Source organism: Ovis canadensis, chromosome 2 (genome assembly GCF_042477335.2).
Source record: "Ovis canadensis isolate MfBH-ARS-UI-01 breed Bighorn chromosome 2, ARS-UI_OviCan_v2, whole genome shotgun sequence".
NCBI classification, from domain to species: Eukaryota; Metazoa; Chordata; class Mammalia; order Artiodactyla; family Bovidae; genus Ovis; species Ovis canadensis.
In genome coordinates, this window is record NC_091246.1 from 9,471,057 (window position 1) to 9,485,087 (window position 14,031).

General features: G+C 51.7%; 1 protein-coding gene across 3 annotated transcripts in view; it reads left to right on the top strand.

Moving 5' to 3' along the window:
• AKNA (AT-hook transcription factor) overlaps positions 1–14,031 on the top strand; it is a 58,205-nt gene that overhangs the window by 42,173 nt on the left and 2,001 nt on the right. For all 3 annotated transcript variants that reach the window (XM_069573848.1, XM_069573847.1, XM_069573846.1), the window contains exons 15-21: positions 935–1,097; positions 4,501–4,677; positions 5,305–5,420; positions 6,078–6,224; positions 8,691–8,786; positions 10,460–10,576; positions 10,839–11,031. In XM_069573848.1, the coding sequence (XP_069429949.1) occupies positions 935–1,097; positions 4,501–4,677; positions 5,305–5,420; positions 6,078–6,224; positions 8,691–8,786; positions 10,460–10,576; positions 10,839–11,031 (1,009 nt within the window). The remainder of the gene's footprint in view (positions 1–934; positions 1,098–4,500; positions 4,678–5,304; positions 5,421–6,077; positions 6,225–8,690; positions 8,787–10,459; positions 10,577–10,838; positions 11,032–14,031) is intronic.

The window sequence follows — 14,031 nt, forward strand, 5'->3', positions numbered from 1 at the left end:
TTTTGAGGTTCCCGTTTAATTTTTTAAAATTTAACTTTAGTTAAAAGTTTAATTAAGTCACGTGCAGTTGTAAGAAATGATAATCACAGAGCCTACATGCCCTTCCCCTAGTTTTCCCCAACAATATCTTGCAAAACCATAGAGCAATGTCACAACCAGACTAACACGGACTCGGTTAAGACACAGAACGTTTCCACCATCTCAAGGTCCCTCCTGTTGTCCTTTTATAAACACATCCAACCCCACCTTAACTCCTGGTAACCACCAATCTCTTCTCCATCACTGTAATTTTGTCATTTCAGAATGTCATAGAAATGAAATCGTATATATATAACCTTTCAGGATTGGCTTACTTTTCACTCAGCATGCTTTTCTGGAGATTCACATAGATTATTCCATAAATCAATAGTCTATTCCGTTTTATATTGCTGAGTAGTCTTCCCAGGGTGCACTGTTTTTAATGCACATGCTGAATGAGTGGTTTGTAACTCTGGTCACCCACCCCCGTCGAGAGCCTAAAGTTTTGAATGCTCTGAGAAACATGTGAGCAGGCAAAGCTGTGACTAATTTCAGAGGGAGGTGGAGGCTCCGAGGCTGGTCCTAGGGCAGCCTGGAGATGCGCAGAGTCAGGGTCTGTGTGGAGAAGAAGGGAGCTCTTTGCAGGAGGAGAGCCTTGGAGACTCGCATCTGCTGCATAAGTGGTGGATGGTAGGGGGAATCTAGTCATAAGGGCCTCCGCAGCTTTGCACCCCAAGCTCCCAGCAAAAACCACATCTTCTTCCTGTTTTGAGGGTCATTGGCCTCCACAGGAGCTTCATCTGTGACCTCAGCCGGGCCCCATCTCTTCACGCCCACCATACTTCCACCCACAAAAGTTCACACTTCAAGGGTCCTCTCTGTGTAAACTCACTTTGGTCTCCTTCTGCCTCCCTAGAGGTCCCTGGCTCAGAGTTTAAGGGGCGGAAGCGGATTCCTGAACCGATCCTCCCTAGCGCGACAATCAGCCCACCTCCCACCCCTGCCCCTGTGGCTGCCACTCCACCCCGTGAACCCGCAGAGATCACCTCCACCTTCTTCCTCACCAGGACGGGGCGCGAGTAAGTTGGTTGCTTGGGTGCTGAGGATTCAAGTGCATCAGAGAGACGGGGGGGGGGGTGATGCCCAAGGGAGGCAGGGGCTCTCTGGGGTCTCATCCAGTGGTGGCTGTGCTGGGACCCAGGCATCCTGCCTCCCAGTGGATCCTGTGGGTCCTCCTTGGTGTAGACGCTGAGGACACTTCTCTAGCCCGTAGGAAATGATCTAGAAGTTCACCTTGCTGGTGCTAGGACCCCTCACCCTGCCTCCCCGCATTTCCCTTCCAAAATGGGCCTACACTTCCCGGGGTGTGTTTTCTGCAGTTTATGTGTTTATTATATGAACCAAAAAGAGAATGTTTTTTCAATTTTTTCTTTTTAATCCAAGTGCAGTTTTTCTACTAAGAAAGATTTTTCCTTGCTTCGCTAGACAGGACAGGGAAAGGGGACTAGTCCTCTTCCTGCTGTCCTGAGTGGCTTTGGCCCAGGAGTCAGTCACAGGCCTTTGTCAGGTTGGGGGGTTGGTTTCCAGGCCTGCGCTTAGCAAGTGCACTCCTGCCACGCCCTATGACATCAGCAGAGGAACGAGAGGCTTGTTGTTGTTGTTCCGTCACTAAGTCATGTCCAAATCTTTGCGACCCCAAGGACTGCAGCCCACCAGGCTTCCCTGTCCTCCATAGTCTCCCAGAGTTTGCTCAAACTCAGGTCCATTGAGTCAGTGAGAGGCTTATTTACCTACAGTATGTCAACCCCTGGGAATACAGTAGTGGACAAGACAGTCCTTGACCTCGTAAAGCTCACCATCCTGTAAGATGGACCAAGAAACAAGGTTCCATCCCCAGTGTGATAAGTACAGTGATAGCACAGGCCCGAGGGACCGTGGGAGCACAGAGAAGGGGCATCTAGCCCAGTCAGAGGCTTCAGGGAGGGCTTCCTGGAGGAAGTGGTATCTTAACTGAGACCAGAAGGCAGAGAGCTGAAAGAGTATCCCAGCAGAGGGAAGAGCATGTGCAAAGGCCTAGAGGCACCTAATGTTTATTATAGTCAGATCCTCAAGTATAAGGTGGGCCATTAAACAATAAAAGCAGAGAGGAAGACAGGGAGACCTGGGGGAGAGCTTAGAGAACCTTTGACACAGCTGGTGAGAAGTTTGGATGATGTCTTTGCTCAGAGGAGGTGCTCACTGAATATTTATGAATGTGGAAAGTCTCATCTAAGGATAATGAGGGAGGCTTTAAGTAAGGAAGCTGCAGGGTTGGATTTACACTGTGGCAAGAATTCTCTGGCCACCGTGATGGTGGGTGTGGAGGCCAGGGACTGCTGAGAAGGCTACGACACCCCAGAGAGAGGTGTTGGGGCCGTCAGTGAGGGCAGGGAGTGTATTTGAAAGGGGGTAATTAGGCCTTGGGCCAACAGGATTTGGGAGTTGGTTAACTTTCAGGGTGCTCGGGGGAAAAGAAGGGTTCAGAATGACTCAGATTTCTGGCTTGTTAACCAGTTGGATACCGATGCAGAGATGGGAAACTTAGGAGGGGGAGTGAAATTGCAGGGAAAGATGACCTTTAGGTGCCAGCTGGCACTCAGTCACTGAAAGGTTAGGTCAGGAAGGCCAAGATCATGATGGAAACAAGCCGGAGAGGACAAGTGACACCCAAGGGCATGGTCCAAATTCCAGGCCCTCGCCCAGCGGCCTCTGACCTGGACAGGGAGCCAGAGCTGCCCTGGTCTTGCACCACTGCAGGACTGCGGTCCTGCCTTTCAGGGGTTAACGGGTGGCCAGAGTTCTCACTCTCCTGCAGCCGCCACCCTCATGGTTTGCCTTGGAAACCCCAACAAGCGTTTCCCTGGGAATTGCCAAGGGAACCAACTGCCCTTGGACGCCCAGAGTGCCAGGGCATAGGCAGAGAGATGTCTCCACTCCCTCTGGGCACACCCATCTGAGAGCCGATGTCTGCCGCATGTGGCGCCGGGAGCCACCCCACCGTGAGTCCAGGGACCACCAGGCAAGAACTAACCCTGAGGGGAGCCCTCACCCCGGAAGCTGGTCCAAACAGTAGCCAGAGAACCTGGAGGTGGAGGAATCAGCGGGGAGGAATGCCATGCCCAACCCGGACTCTAAAGCCCCGGGTGTAGGGGGTTTGTGTGCCGGGGTGTCTGGGTGGGATTGGCTGCCTCAATGCCAGTGATGCCCTCAGAACAAGACCCTAGAGATTCAGGGACTGATCAAGGAGAAACACAAATAAGATTTGCTCCTAAGATGCCAGGGGCTCATGAGGTTCCTTACCAGTCACAGGTTGGGCTGTGTTTGGGGGCTTCCCTGAGATGCCACTCTGCTCACACCCACTTGTCCTGGATGTGACGATCTTGGCCTTCCTGACCTAACCTTTCAGTGACTGAGTGCCAGCTGGCACCTAAAGGTAACACCACATGTCTCCTTGTCCCCTCTCCACACACACATCTTTCCTCTGCTCCCTCTTGGAGTCTGGAGGCCAGATCAGTGACAGTCCCTGAGCATCTATGAGATGCGAGGCTCTAAGGTGTTGTGAGATGGGGAGGTCTGCTTGGCCGCCAGGCACTCGCCATCTGCTTCCGGAGACAGACAGACAAGCATTTTCTGCCTGGAGCGGAATGCTGGGCTTGAGTAATTTAGGAAAGGTTTAGGGGAACCCTGTAGGGGAGGAGCTAAGCAAGGGCGGGAAGGAAGCAGGCCTGGACAGACAGTCAGGGTCTCTAGAGACAGACGCAGAGGAAGGGGAGGGCAGTCCAGGGCCTGAGGCAGATCCGAACTGAAAGTTTTGTTTTGCTCAGGCCGCACTGTGTGGCCTGTGGGATCTTAGGTCCCTGCCCAGGGGCTGAACCTCTGCCCCCTGCTTTGGGGAGTGTGGAATCTTAACCAGTGGATTGCCAGGGAAGTCTCAGAATTGAAATTTTAAAGTGCAGCTTTAGCCAATGCCCTCTTTACTCCTCAGAGGATGAGACGGTTGGATGGCATCACTAACTCCATGGACAGGAGTTTGAGCAAGCTCCGAGATGGTAGAGGACAGGGAAGCCTGGCGTGCTGCAGTCCATCGGGTCACAAAGAGCCGGACACAACTGAGTGACTCTCTCCACTCTGCATCCTCATCTCAATCTTGAAACTTTGTCGCTGGCATTTCAGAATAGCTACTCAGAGGGCCTGCATGCTAGGTTAGGTAAACCTCAAAGAAAGTTCTGCTTTGCTCACCAAATGTGCAGGGACGTGAACTCAGAGAGGTGTTTAGATATGTTTAGCGAGGAAAGCAGACACTCAAGGGAGTTCAAGATCCATTTCAAGGTCCAGAGTTAGACCGTGTTTGCTGGAAAGGGACAGAGACCCGGCGCCCAGGGAGCGGCTGCTGCCTGTTCACTGTGCACCTGTCCTTCATTCCCGTCTCCACCCCCACCCCAGCCAGGCCATCCGGGACCTGCAGGATGAGGTCTCCCGGCTCCGTCTGAGGCTGGAGGACAGCCTCCACCAGCACCCCCAGGGCCGCCCCAAGCGCTCAGCGTCCGGCTGCGCCCGCCCCACCCGGGCCCGGAAGCGGTCAGGAGATTCCTCAGCCGCTTGGAGCTCCCATTACGGCAGGTAGGTGACCCCCACGTTCCTGCCCCTCGGCCTTGGCGGGAGCTGCAGAAGGCGGAGTTAGCTGGTCTCTGGCTGTCCCCTGGCATGTGGACTCGGGCACAGTCATCCCCCTCTCTCACTTACTCATTCATTCACACTTAGATTTTTTTTTTCACCATGTCATATTTGATGCATAAAATAGACTGAACACATGTTTTGCTAATAAAGCATGATACAGTGAATGTCCCTGAACTCATACCCAAGTGAAGAGCTAGAACATTTGCAGGACCCTCACCCTCTCACCCACTCACTCTGCAGCTGTTCACTTGTGATGACTTATAGAATCATCTCTAACTTCTGAGTGTTCCTAAGTTAAGGTTTTCAACAGACACTCTCTCATCACTTCTTCCAACTACACTTTGAAGTAATCGCACCTATTTCCCCATTTGACAGATGAGGAAACTGAGGGTCAGAGAGGCTCAGCGCCATCTTCTGTGGGTCTGACTCCAGAGTCTTTGCTTTTGACTTTCATGTTCTCCTCTTTCCTTATGTTATAAGCATTTCTCTGGGTTGGGCTTCTCCCTGATCATCTTTAAAGGCTGCATAAAACCGCATCCAGTGACATCATCTCTCTCTCTCTTTTGCTAGCAAATCCACGGAGAGGTCATCTGGTGAGCCCGGGGGTGCAGAGCAAGCTGTTCCCACGGGAAGGCGGCGAGCCAGGTCCTCTTCGGTGCCTCGGGAGGAGCCTCGACTGTCCCTGAGTAAGTGACCACCTGCCAGGACTGATTTTTGGAGTCCACAGTCTGGGCATGTTGGCTCAGGAGTCAGGGGCCACAGCAGCCGCCCTCGAGAAAACCCAGAGAAGGTTTTGGGGCGTCTTTGTTAGGCAGTCGTAGCCCTCTGAAATGCCGCGCCCTTCCGGTGGCAGCCGCGGCATGCCGCGCACCGGCTCTGTGCTGTGGTTTCTGTAAGGGCTTCGAGCGTAGGTGTCATCTTGCTTCGTCTTCACTGCAGGGTGGGTCGCATCATCCACCTTCTGCAGATCAGGGCGCCAAAGCCCGAAAGCACAGGGGACTTCCCTGGAGGAGCATGGCTCTAAAGTCAGCGGCCCCATCACGTCCTCCCAGCTGTGTGGTCTTGCCAGCTTGTGTGCCTGCCCTGCGCAGTTCAGGGGCCAGCTAACAGTGCAGGGATCACAGTGTCCGCTCCTGGGGCTGCTGCGGGGGTGCGTGACAGGGAGCGTGCAAAGCGCTCAGTACAGGGTCAGGGGTCCAGGTGTGGCGGCTGTGATTACTAAGGAGCTGGGGGAAGGGGGGCTGTAGACTTAAAATCCCAGAGCCTGGACTCGTGATCTGCCCAATCCCTTAGCTACGTGTCCCCCATCCCCTCCCCCTCTGATGCCCCTCTTTCCACCCCAGGTTCCGAATCTGAGCCAGCCTCCCCCAGGTTGTTTTCTGAGAGGGGAAGGACCACCGAGAACAGTCCGCAGGCCGCTCGGGATGGAGCAAAAGGAGTGAGCAGCACCGGACGGCCTGACAGGGTCACCTTCCGAGGCCAATACACAGGTGAGCCAGGAGGGGGCGCTGGAGGTGCGCGGTCCCCAGGTGGTCGCTTCCGTTTAGCCGGTGGGCCATTGAAATATTGTCATTTTCTATGAGTTCTGTGATAGAAAAACATCAGGGAGCGTTGTCTCTGTGAATCTGGGTGTGTTTGTGCATTGATTCACTGAGCAAACAGTTTCTGAGACCCCCGCTTTTTCGGGGCCTATGCTGGGTTCGGAGAAAGTCCACTCAGCTTGGTCAGTCATGAAGCGGGTTAGGAAGAGCTTGCTGCTTGCAGGGCCTGAGTAACAGTGAACACAGAATCACTTCCTTCCATTAAGGTTGTGATTCCCCAGGGCGCACCCAGCACATAGCTTGTGGTGACACGTAATAGGATTTCAAAGTGCGTTACATTAGATATAACCTAGCTTCCCAGGTGGCTCAGTGGTCAAGAATCTGCCTGCCAATTCAGGAGACATGAGAGATGTGGGTTTGATCCCTGGATTGGGAAGATCCCCTGGAGTTCAGTTCAGTTACTTCAGTCGCTCAGTTGTGTCTTACTCTTTGTGACCCCATGGACTGCAGCACACCAAGCCTCCCTGTCCATCACCAACTTCCGGAGTTTACTCAAACTCACGTCCATCGAGTCAGTGATGCCATCCAACCATCTCATCCTTTGTTGTCCCCTTCTCCTGCCTTCAATCTTTCCCAGCATTAGGATCTTTTCAAATGAGTTAGTTCTTCGCATCAGGTAGCCAAAGTATTGGAGTTTCAGCTTCAACATCAGTCCTTCCAATGAATATTCAGGACTGATTTCCTTTAGGATGGACTGTTTGGATCTCCTTGCTGTCCAAGGGACTCTCAAGAGTCTTCCAACACCACAGTTCAAAAGCATCAATTCTTCGGCGCTTAGCTTTCTTTATAGTCCAACTCTCACATCCATACATGACTACTGGAAAAACCACAGCTTTGACTAAATGGATCTTTGTTGGCAAAGTAATGTCTCTGCTTTTTAATATGCTGTCTAGGTTGGTCATAACTTTCCTTCCAAGGAGCAAGCGTCTTTTAATTTCATGGCCGCAGTCCCCATCTGCAGTGATTTTGGAGCCCCCCAATATAGTCTGTCACTGTTTCCCCATCAATTTGCCATGAAGTGATGGGACCTATTCCCCTGGAGTAGGAAATGGCAATCCATTCCAGTGTTCTTGCTTAAAAAATCCCATGGACAGAGGAGCCTGAGGGGCTACAGTCCCTAGGGTCACAAAGAGTCGGACATGACAGAGCACGCCCACAGGTCAAATATTAAATATGGATATGGTTCCTACTTTCATGAATCTGACTGCACAGCAGAGAAGAGAGTAACAAATAAGCAATTATAGTAAGCATGCAAATTACAGTAAGCAAATTACAGCCTTGGCTCTCACCCATATATCGCTGGGAAGGAGGGCGGTTAACCTCAGATCCAGAAGGCTAAGCGATGCACACAAAGGAGGAAATGAGATACACATCTCCCAACAGAGCAAATAGACACCGAGGCTTAGAAGTGAAAACAACAGCGTGTCCAGGCGCCCCAGGGCAACACACACGGAGTACAAAGTGGAGACCCTGCACGGCAGAGGACATCATCCCAAAGGTCTTATGTGAGACTCAGGGATGGATAAGGCAGGGAATAGTGGAGCTGAGTGCAGACCCAAGAGTCTGTCCGAGTTTTTGATAACCTTAGTGAAGTGAAGTTGCTCAGTCGTGTCCGACTCTTTGCGACCCCATGGACTGTAAGCTACCAAGCTCCTCTGTCCATGGGATTTTCCAGGCAATAGTGCTGGAGTGGATTGCCATTTCCTTCTCCAGGGGATCTTCCCCACCCAGGGGATTAAACCTGGGTCTCCCGCATTGTAGACAGACGCTTTACCATCTGAGCCACCAGGGATAACCTTAAGGACCTGACATCTGCTGAGTGCGGGGCAGAATACACGGATTCAGCCCCACTCAGTCCTCCAACAAGCCTGTGAAACCCACAGTATGACTCTCCCCATTTCCCAGCCACTTGGAGCACAGAGAAAACACCGCTGACTCTGTGCCCAGGCCATTCTAATCCTAACCAGCAGGTTGGGGTCTGGGGAGAACCACCATGTTCTGCCGTTGCTTATCCCATCTTTCTGCCTGCTTTCCAGTCTTGACTGAGCCTGGGTTTGTTGATTTTTTTTCCGTATGTCAAGAACTAGGCAGTTGGTTCCAATAGGATCTGCAATGAAACAGGACTCTGGAAAGAGCTTACAATAAACGGACAGATAAGTGTGTTTTATCTATATGTGTATACGCACACGCACACTTAAGTATCTACATATTTATGCACACATTGTGTGTGCATGAGAAAAAGACTGAGAGGGAGACTGTGAAACCATCTGGAGGGAGAGGAGAGAGATTTGTATTCTACATCATCTCCAGTTCTGCATCCATGCCTAGCTGATACTGTTCTGGTTTCTTCCCCAGGCCAGGAGTACTATGTTCTGTCCCCCAAGACTGTCCCAAGAAGCAGTGTCCCGGTCTCCTGTCCCCACTGCCGACCCCCTAGGACAGAGGATCCAGGTAGGGGGTGGCACCTGGACAAGCAGCCAGGGCTGTAAGGCTGCAGCTTCTTGCCCTTGGCTGGGGGGCAGGGGTGCAGTTGGGCCGGACACAGACTGCCCTGAGCCCAGTGGTGGGTCAAGGTGCAGACGGGAGCAGGACTTTTCTGGACTTCTCAGCTTTCCCAGAGTGCCCTGCCCCCACATCTATCTCTCCAGGTGCTTTGCCTGAAGCCAGTCTCCTTCACCTTGATGTGGAGAAACCATGAAAATGATTCCAGAAGTTCCTAATGCGGGGAGGGGTGTGAGCAGCCGGCAGGCTGGCAGCGATGATTATCTTGTCTCCCCTGTCTACCTTCCGCCCTCCCCACCAAACCCAAGGGTTTCGGGGAAGAGCAGTGGGAAGAGCAGTGGCCTGAGAACATGGACACCAGGTTCTAGTCCCGGTTCTGCCCCTGACATGCTGTGTGACATCAGACAAGTTCCTTAACTGCTCTGAGCCTTGGGCTCCACATCTATAATGAAAGGTCTGGAGATGGTCTCTGAGGCTCTTTCAAGCAATGACGATGATAATGATAGCACTGTCATTCATTAAACCCTGACTTAGCAACATGATGAGGCTTTTACAAGCATTATCCTCACAACCCTATGGAGTAGGTTTTGCCCATTTTACTACCATTCCTATGAGTGCAGACACTGAGGCTCAGAGAGGGCAAGTGACTTGCCGAAGGACACACAGCTCACAAGTGGTAGAGCCAGGTAGTTCAGTGGCTCGTTGGATTCAATCAGTTAATAAATGAAGACTCTGAGCAGAGGGCCTGGTTCATGAGATGCCTCTCACTGTCATGCTTGCCAACAACATTGTTGTTTGAACCCAGGTCCTTGTGACTCTAAAGCCCTGGCTCCTCACCGCTATATTTCTGTGCCTTTGCTAGAGTCCCAGCAGGCCTACTCACTCATTCATTATTCAGCATTTTCTTATACTGGGCTTTGGGCCTTGCCCCTGACAAACTCAGCTAAGCAGACAAAACTGAAGAGTCAGAACAGGGATAGGAGAGCACAGGTGGGGCTGGGGAGCCCATAACTCAGCCCAGGGGGTGGGAGGGCTTCCCAGAGGGAGTGATGCTGAGCTGAGGCCTGAGGAGAGACAGGTGCACCCTGAAATTCCCCCAGATGTGGTGCTGAGGATTTGCACTGGAAGAGAGCCAGAGTGCCCACACTCCTGCTCACTTAGGCTTCCACTGACCCGCCTGGTGCCCGGGGGGCCTTTGTGGCCCACTCCCTCCTAGAGAATGGGCCTGTGTCACTGCGGAGAATGGCCATAGATACAGGGGCTGCAGACAGGAGAGCCAGGCTTGAGATCAGACAGACGGCCGCTGCTTCCTAGCTCTGAGACAGCAAATTATTCAACCTATTGGAGCCTCAGTTTCTCCATCTGTTAAATGGGCAAGTGATAATAATAGCTAGTCCAGTGGCTCACTGGATTCAATCGGTTAATGCATGAAGACCCTGAGCAGAGGGCCTGGCTCATGAGATGCCTCTCCCTGTCGTGGTCCATCAGTATTGTTGCCCAGTGGAGGCAGCTTGTCTCCTCTGCAGTGGTCCCTGAGAGGAGCTCAGTGCTGCGGGAGGCCTGTGGGGGGGCCTGGTGACTCAGACATCACCCTCTCCTGACCTCCCTGCCTCCTCTTCCAGGTGATGCTGTCAGCAGGGACCCAGTGGGACCGTCTCGTAGTGAGACCTTGCGATGTCCCCTGTGTAGTCAAGTTGGGTCCCTCTCTGAGGGGGATGGCCCAGACTCAGCCACCTCTGGTAGGAATGATGCTCCATCTCTTCCCCCCTGCTCCCCTGGATTTGGGTTTGGGGCCCTGGGAGGGGGTTTACCCAGGATGGCAGCTCGCCCAATCTGGGGTGGAGCAAACTGGATGAGAGCTGGCTTCCCAAAGCGAGGCACTCCCTGCATGGCCGGCCCGCTGTCTAGCTCCAACGGGGTTGGCGGGGCTGGGGAGCCCCCTGTTCTCTGCCAGATCTTCCCGGGTTGTGAGACTGTGTCTCTGCTGTCTCTCCCTGACAGCGCCAGAAAAGGCCACCACCAGGAGAAATTCACCTTCAACATCCAGCCCCAAGCAGAGGAGCAAGCGAGCAGGGTCGCCGCCCCGGCCGCCTCCTGGACTGTGGTATCTGGCTGCCGCGCCCTCGGCACCAGCCCCTCCTGCCTTTGCCTACATCTCCTCGGTTCCCGTCCTGCCTTATCCGTCAGCCACTGTGTAAGAACCTTCCCTTCCAGCCCTCCTTGCCTGTTTGAATCGCTTAATAGCATCCAGCCCTGAGCTGGGTAGCTGAGAACTCAGCACTGAGTACTCCTGTGTTTCTCCCCAACACTTGTATAGTCACTCAACAAACCTTGAATGCTCTCTGGGTACCAGGGAGACTGCTTGACCCTGGGACCTAACAGTGAAGGAGCCTGGCAGAGGGCCTTGCCCTCATGGGGACTTAGAACCGTAATCATCTCCCATTTCCTTGTGGGTCTTCTTAGCAAGCAACTAAGCCCTCACTTTAAAAAAACTAGACTTTATTTTTAGAACAGTTTTAGATTTATAGAGAAAAGAAACAGATAAGACGGAGAGTTCCCATATATACCCCAAACACCGTTTCCTCTAATACTAACATCTTACCTTGATATGGTAACCTTCCCAGGTAGCACAGTGGTAAAGAACCTGCCTGCCAGTGCAGGATATGCAAGAGACTTGGGTCAATCCCCGGGTCAGAAACATCCCCTGGAGAAAGAAATGGAAACCCACTCCAGTATTCTCGCCTGGAAAATTCCATGGACAGAGGAGCTGGTGGGCTCTAGTCCACGGGGTTGCAAAGAGTCGGATACAACTGGGCAACTAACACACACACACCTTGATACGGTCCACGTGCAGTTCAGTTCAGTCGCTCAGCCGTGTCTGACTCTGTGACCCCATGAATCGCAGCACGCCAGGCCTCCCTGTCCATCACCAACTCCCGGAGTTCACTCAGACTCACGTCCTCGAGTCAGTGATGCCATCCAGCCATCTCGTCCTCTGTCATCCCCTTCTCCTCCTGCCCCCAATCCCTCCCAGCATCAGAGTCTTTTCCAATGAGTCAACTCTTCACATGAGGTGGCCAAAGTACTGGAGTTTCAGCTTTAGCATCATTCCTTCCAAAGAAATCCCAGGGCTGATCTCCTTCAGAATGGACTGGTTGGATCTCCTTGCAGTCAAGGGACTCTCAAGAGTCTTCTCCAACACCACAGTTCAAAAGCATCAATTCTTTGGCGCTCAGCCTTCTTCACAGTCCAACTCTCACATCCATACATGACTACTGGAAAAACCATAGCCTTGACTAGACAGACCTTAGTCGGCAAAGTAATGTCTCTGCTTTTGAATATTCTATCTAGGTTGGTCATAACTTTTCTTCCAAGGAGTAAGCGTCTTTTAATTTCATGGCTGCAATCACTATCTGCAGTTAGTGAACCATTATTAATACATGGTTATTAAATATAATCCACAGTTTATTTAGGCTTCTTTAGTTTTTTCCTGAAGTCCTTTTTCTCTTCCAGGATCCCCCACCCCAAGGTACCACGTATATTTAGTTGTTACATCTCCCAGGCTCCTTCTGGCTGAGACAGTTTCTCAGACTTTCCTTGTTCCCAGTGGTCTTGACAGTTCAGAGGCACACCAGTCCGGTCCATGGTAGGATGAGCAATTACTGTTTGCATGTTACATTTGGATGTAACATCAGTTAAGACAAAAGACACAGGAGTCGAGGTGAAAAAGGCTTAGGTTTTAGAATCAGAGCTGCGCTGGAATCCTGTCTGCCATTTATTATTGCTGCGGCCTTGGTAAAGCAAGGCTCCTCTCTGAGCCTCAGTTTCCCTCTCTGTTAAACGGGGTCAGAGTCTCGGTCACATACAGTTTGTATGAGGATTAGATGAGGCAGGTGGCAAGAGATGTTTGTGGGGTTTGTAGTGCATGCTGGCACATGCTCTTGGCTGAATAAATGGCAGCTGTGTCAACGCTGCTACCCTTCAATGTTGTTGCCAGTAAGAAGAAAAATGAGGGAAGGTGCTTTCAACAAGACAGGATTGTGCAGAGGATAAAAGCCCAGACCCTGGAATTAGGAGATTTGTCTTCTGCAGACTGTTGTCAGCTAGCTCTATACCAGTTTCCTTCGCTGTAAAATAAGTGGGTCAGGGCGGCCAGTAACCACAGTGCTTCTAATACTACTGAAATTGGCACTGATGACACTACATTTCTCCACCAGCCAGTCAAGCAGGACTGAATATGCTCAGTGGTTGCAGCCGGGCAGGCCTTGGAAAGCTGAGTGGGCCTGTGCTGCCACCTGCTGGCCAGCTGCCTTATAACCTCTGAACCGGAGGCTGTCTAGTCCGGCTTTCTAGTTTCTAGCAAATTTTTCGGTTTAGTGGGGTTTTCTGGTTGTTGTTTGTTCTGTTCAAAGAAGCCCATTCATTCATTCGGTTCAGATGATATGTATCAGGATCTACTGGGAGATAATTAGCTGTGGGTTTAAATCGGGTACTGCCCCAGCCCCCTGATTCTGGGAGAATCCTCAGTAGCTGTTATTTATAGGGCACCAGACATACAGAGCTTTTTACCTGAGTTTTCCTATTGGCTCTACCCTGGGAGGTAGCTAAGTGTGGCTGTTTTCTGGGGGAAATGGAGCCCTTGAAAGTGAAGTAGCTTGTTCATGGTTATGCGGGTGGCCAAGAGGAATGACCAGGATTTGGGGCAGCCTTCTGCATCCCTTAGCTTCTCTGAGCGTGACTTCACACATCTGTAAAATTAGCATAAAAGTACCTACGAAATAAATGAGATAGTGCTAGTAAAGCACTAATCTCAGAGCCTGGCCTGTGGGTACCAAGGATGAAGATTCCAGCCCAGGGCTAGGCACTGTGTTTAACTGTTTGAGCAACCGTCAAACTGCCTTCCAAACTCGCGGCGCCGTTTCACATTCCCCCCAGCAGTGTATGAGGGCTCCAGACTCTCACATCCTCTCACAAAACTCACTGCTATCTGTCTGTGTTTTTAGCCAACCCAGTGGATGGGGAGTGTGTGAAGTAGCATCTCATGTAGTTTTGATTTGCATTTCCCTGATGGCTGATGATATTGAGCATCTTTTCACGTGCTTGTTGGCCATCTGTTTATCTGGTTTGGAGAGACATCTGTTCAGATCCTAGCATAGCCCTTTTGTCACACTGCGCAATAATGCAAATGAGAAAG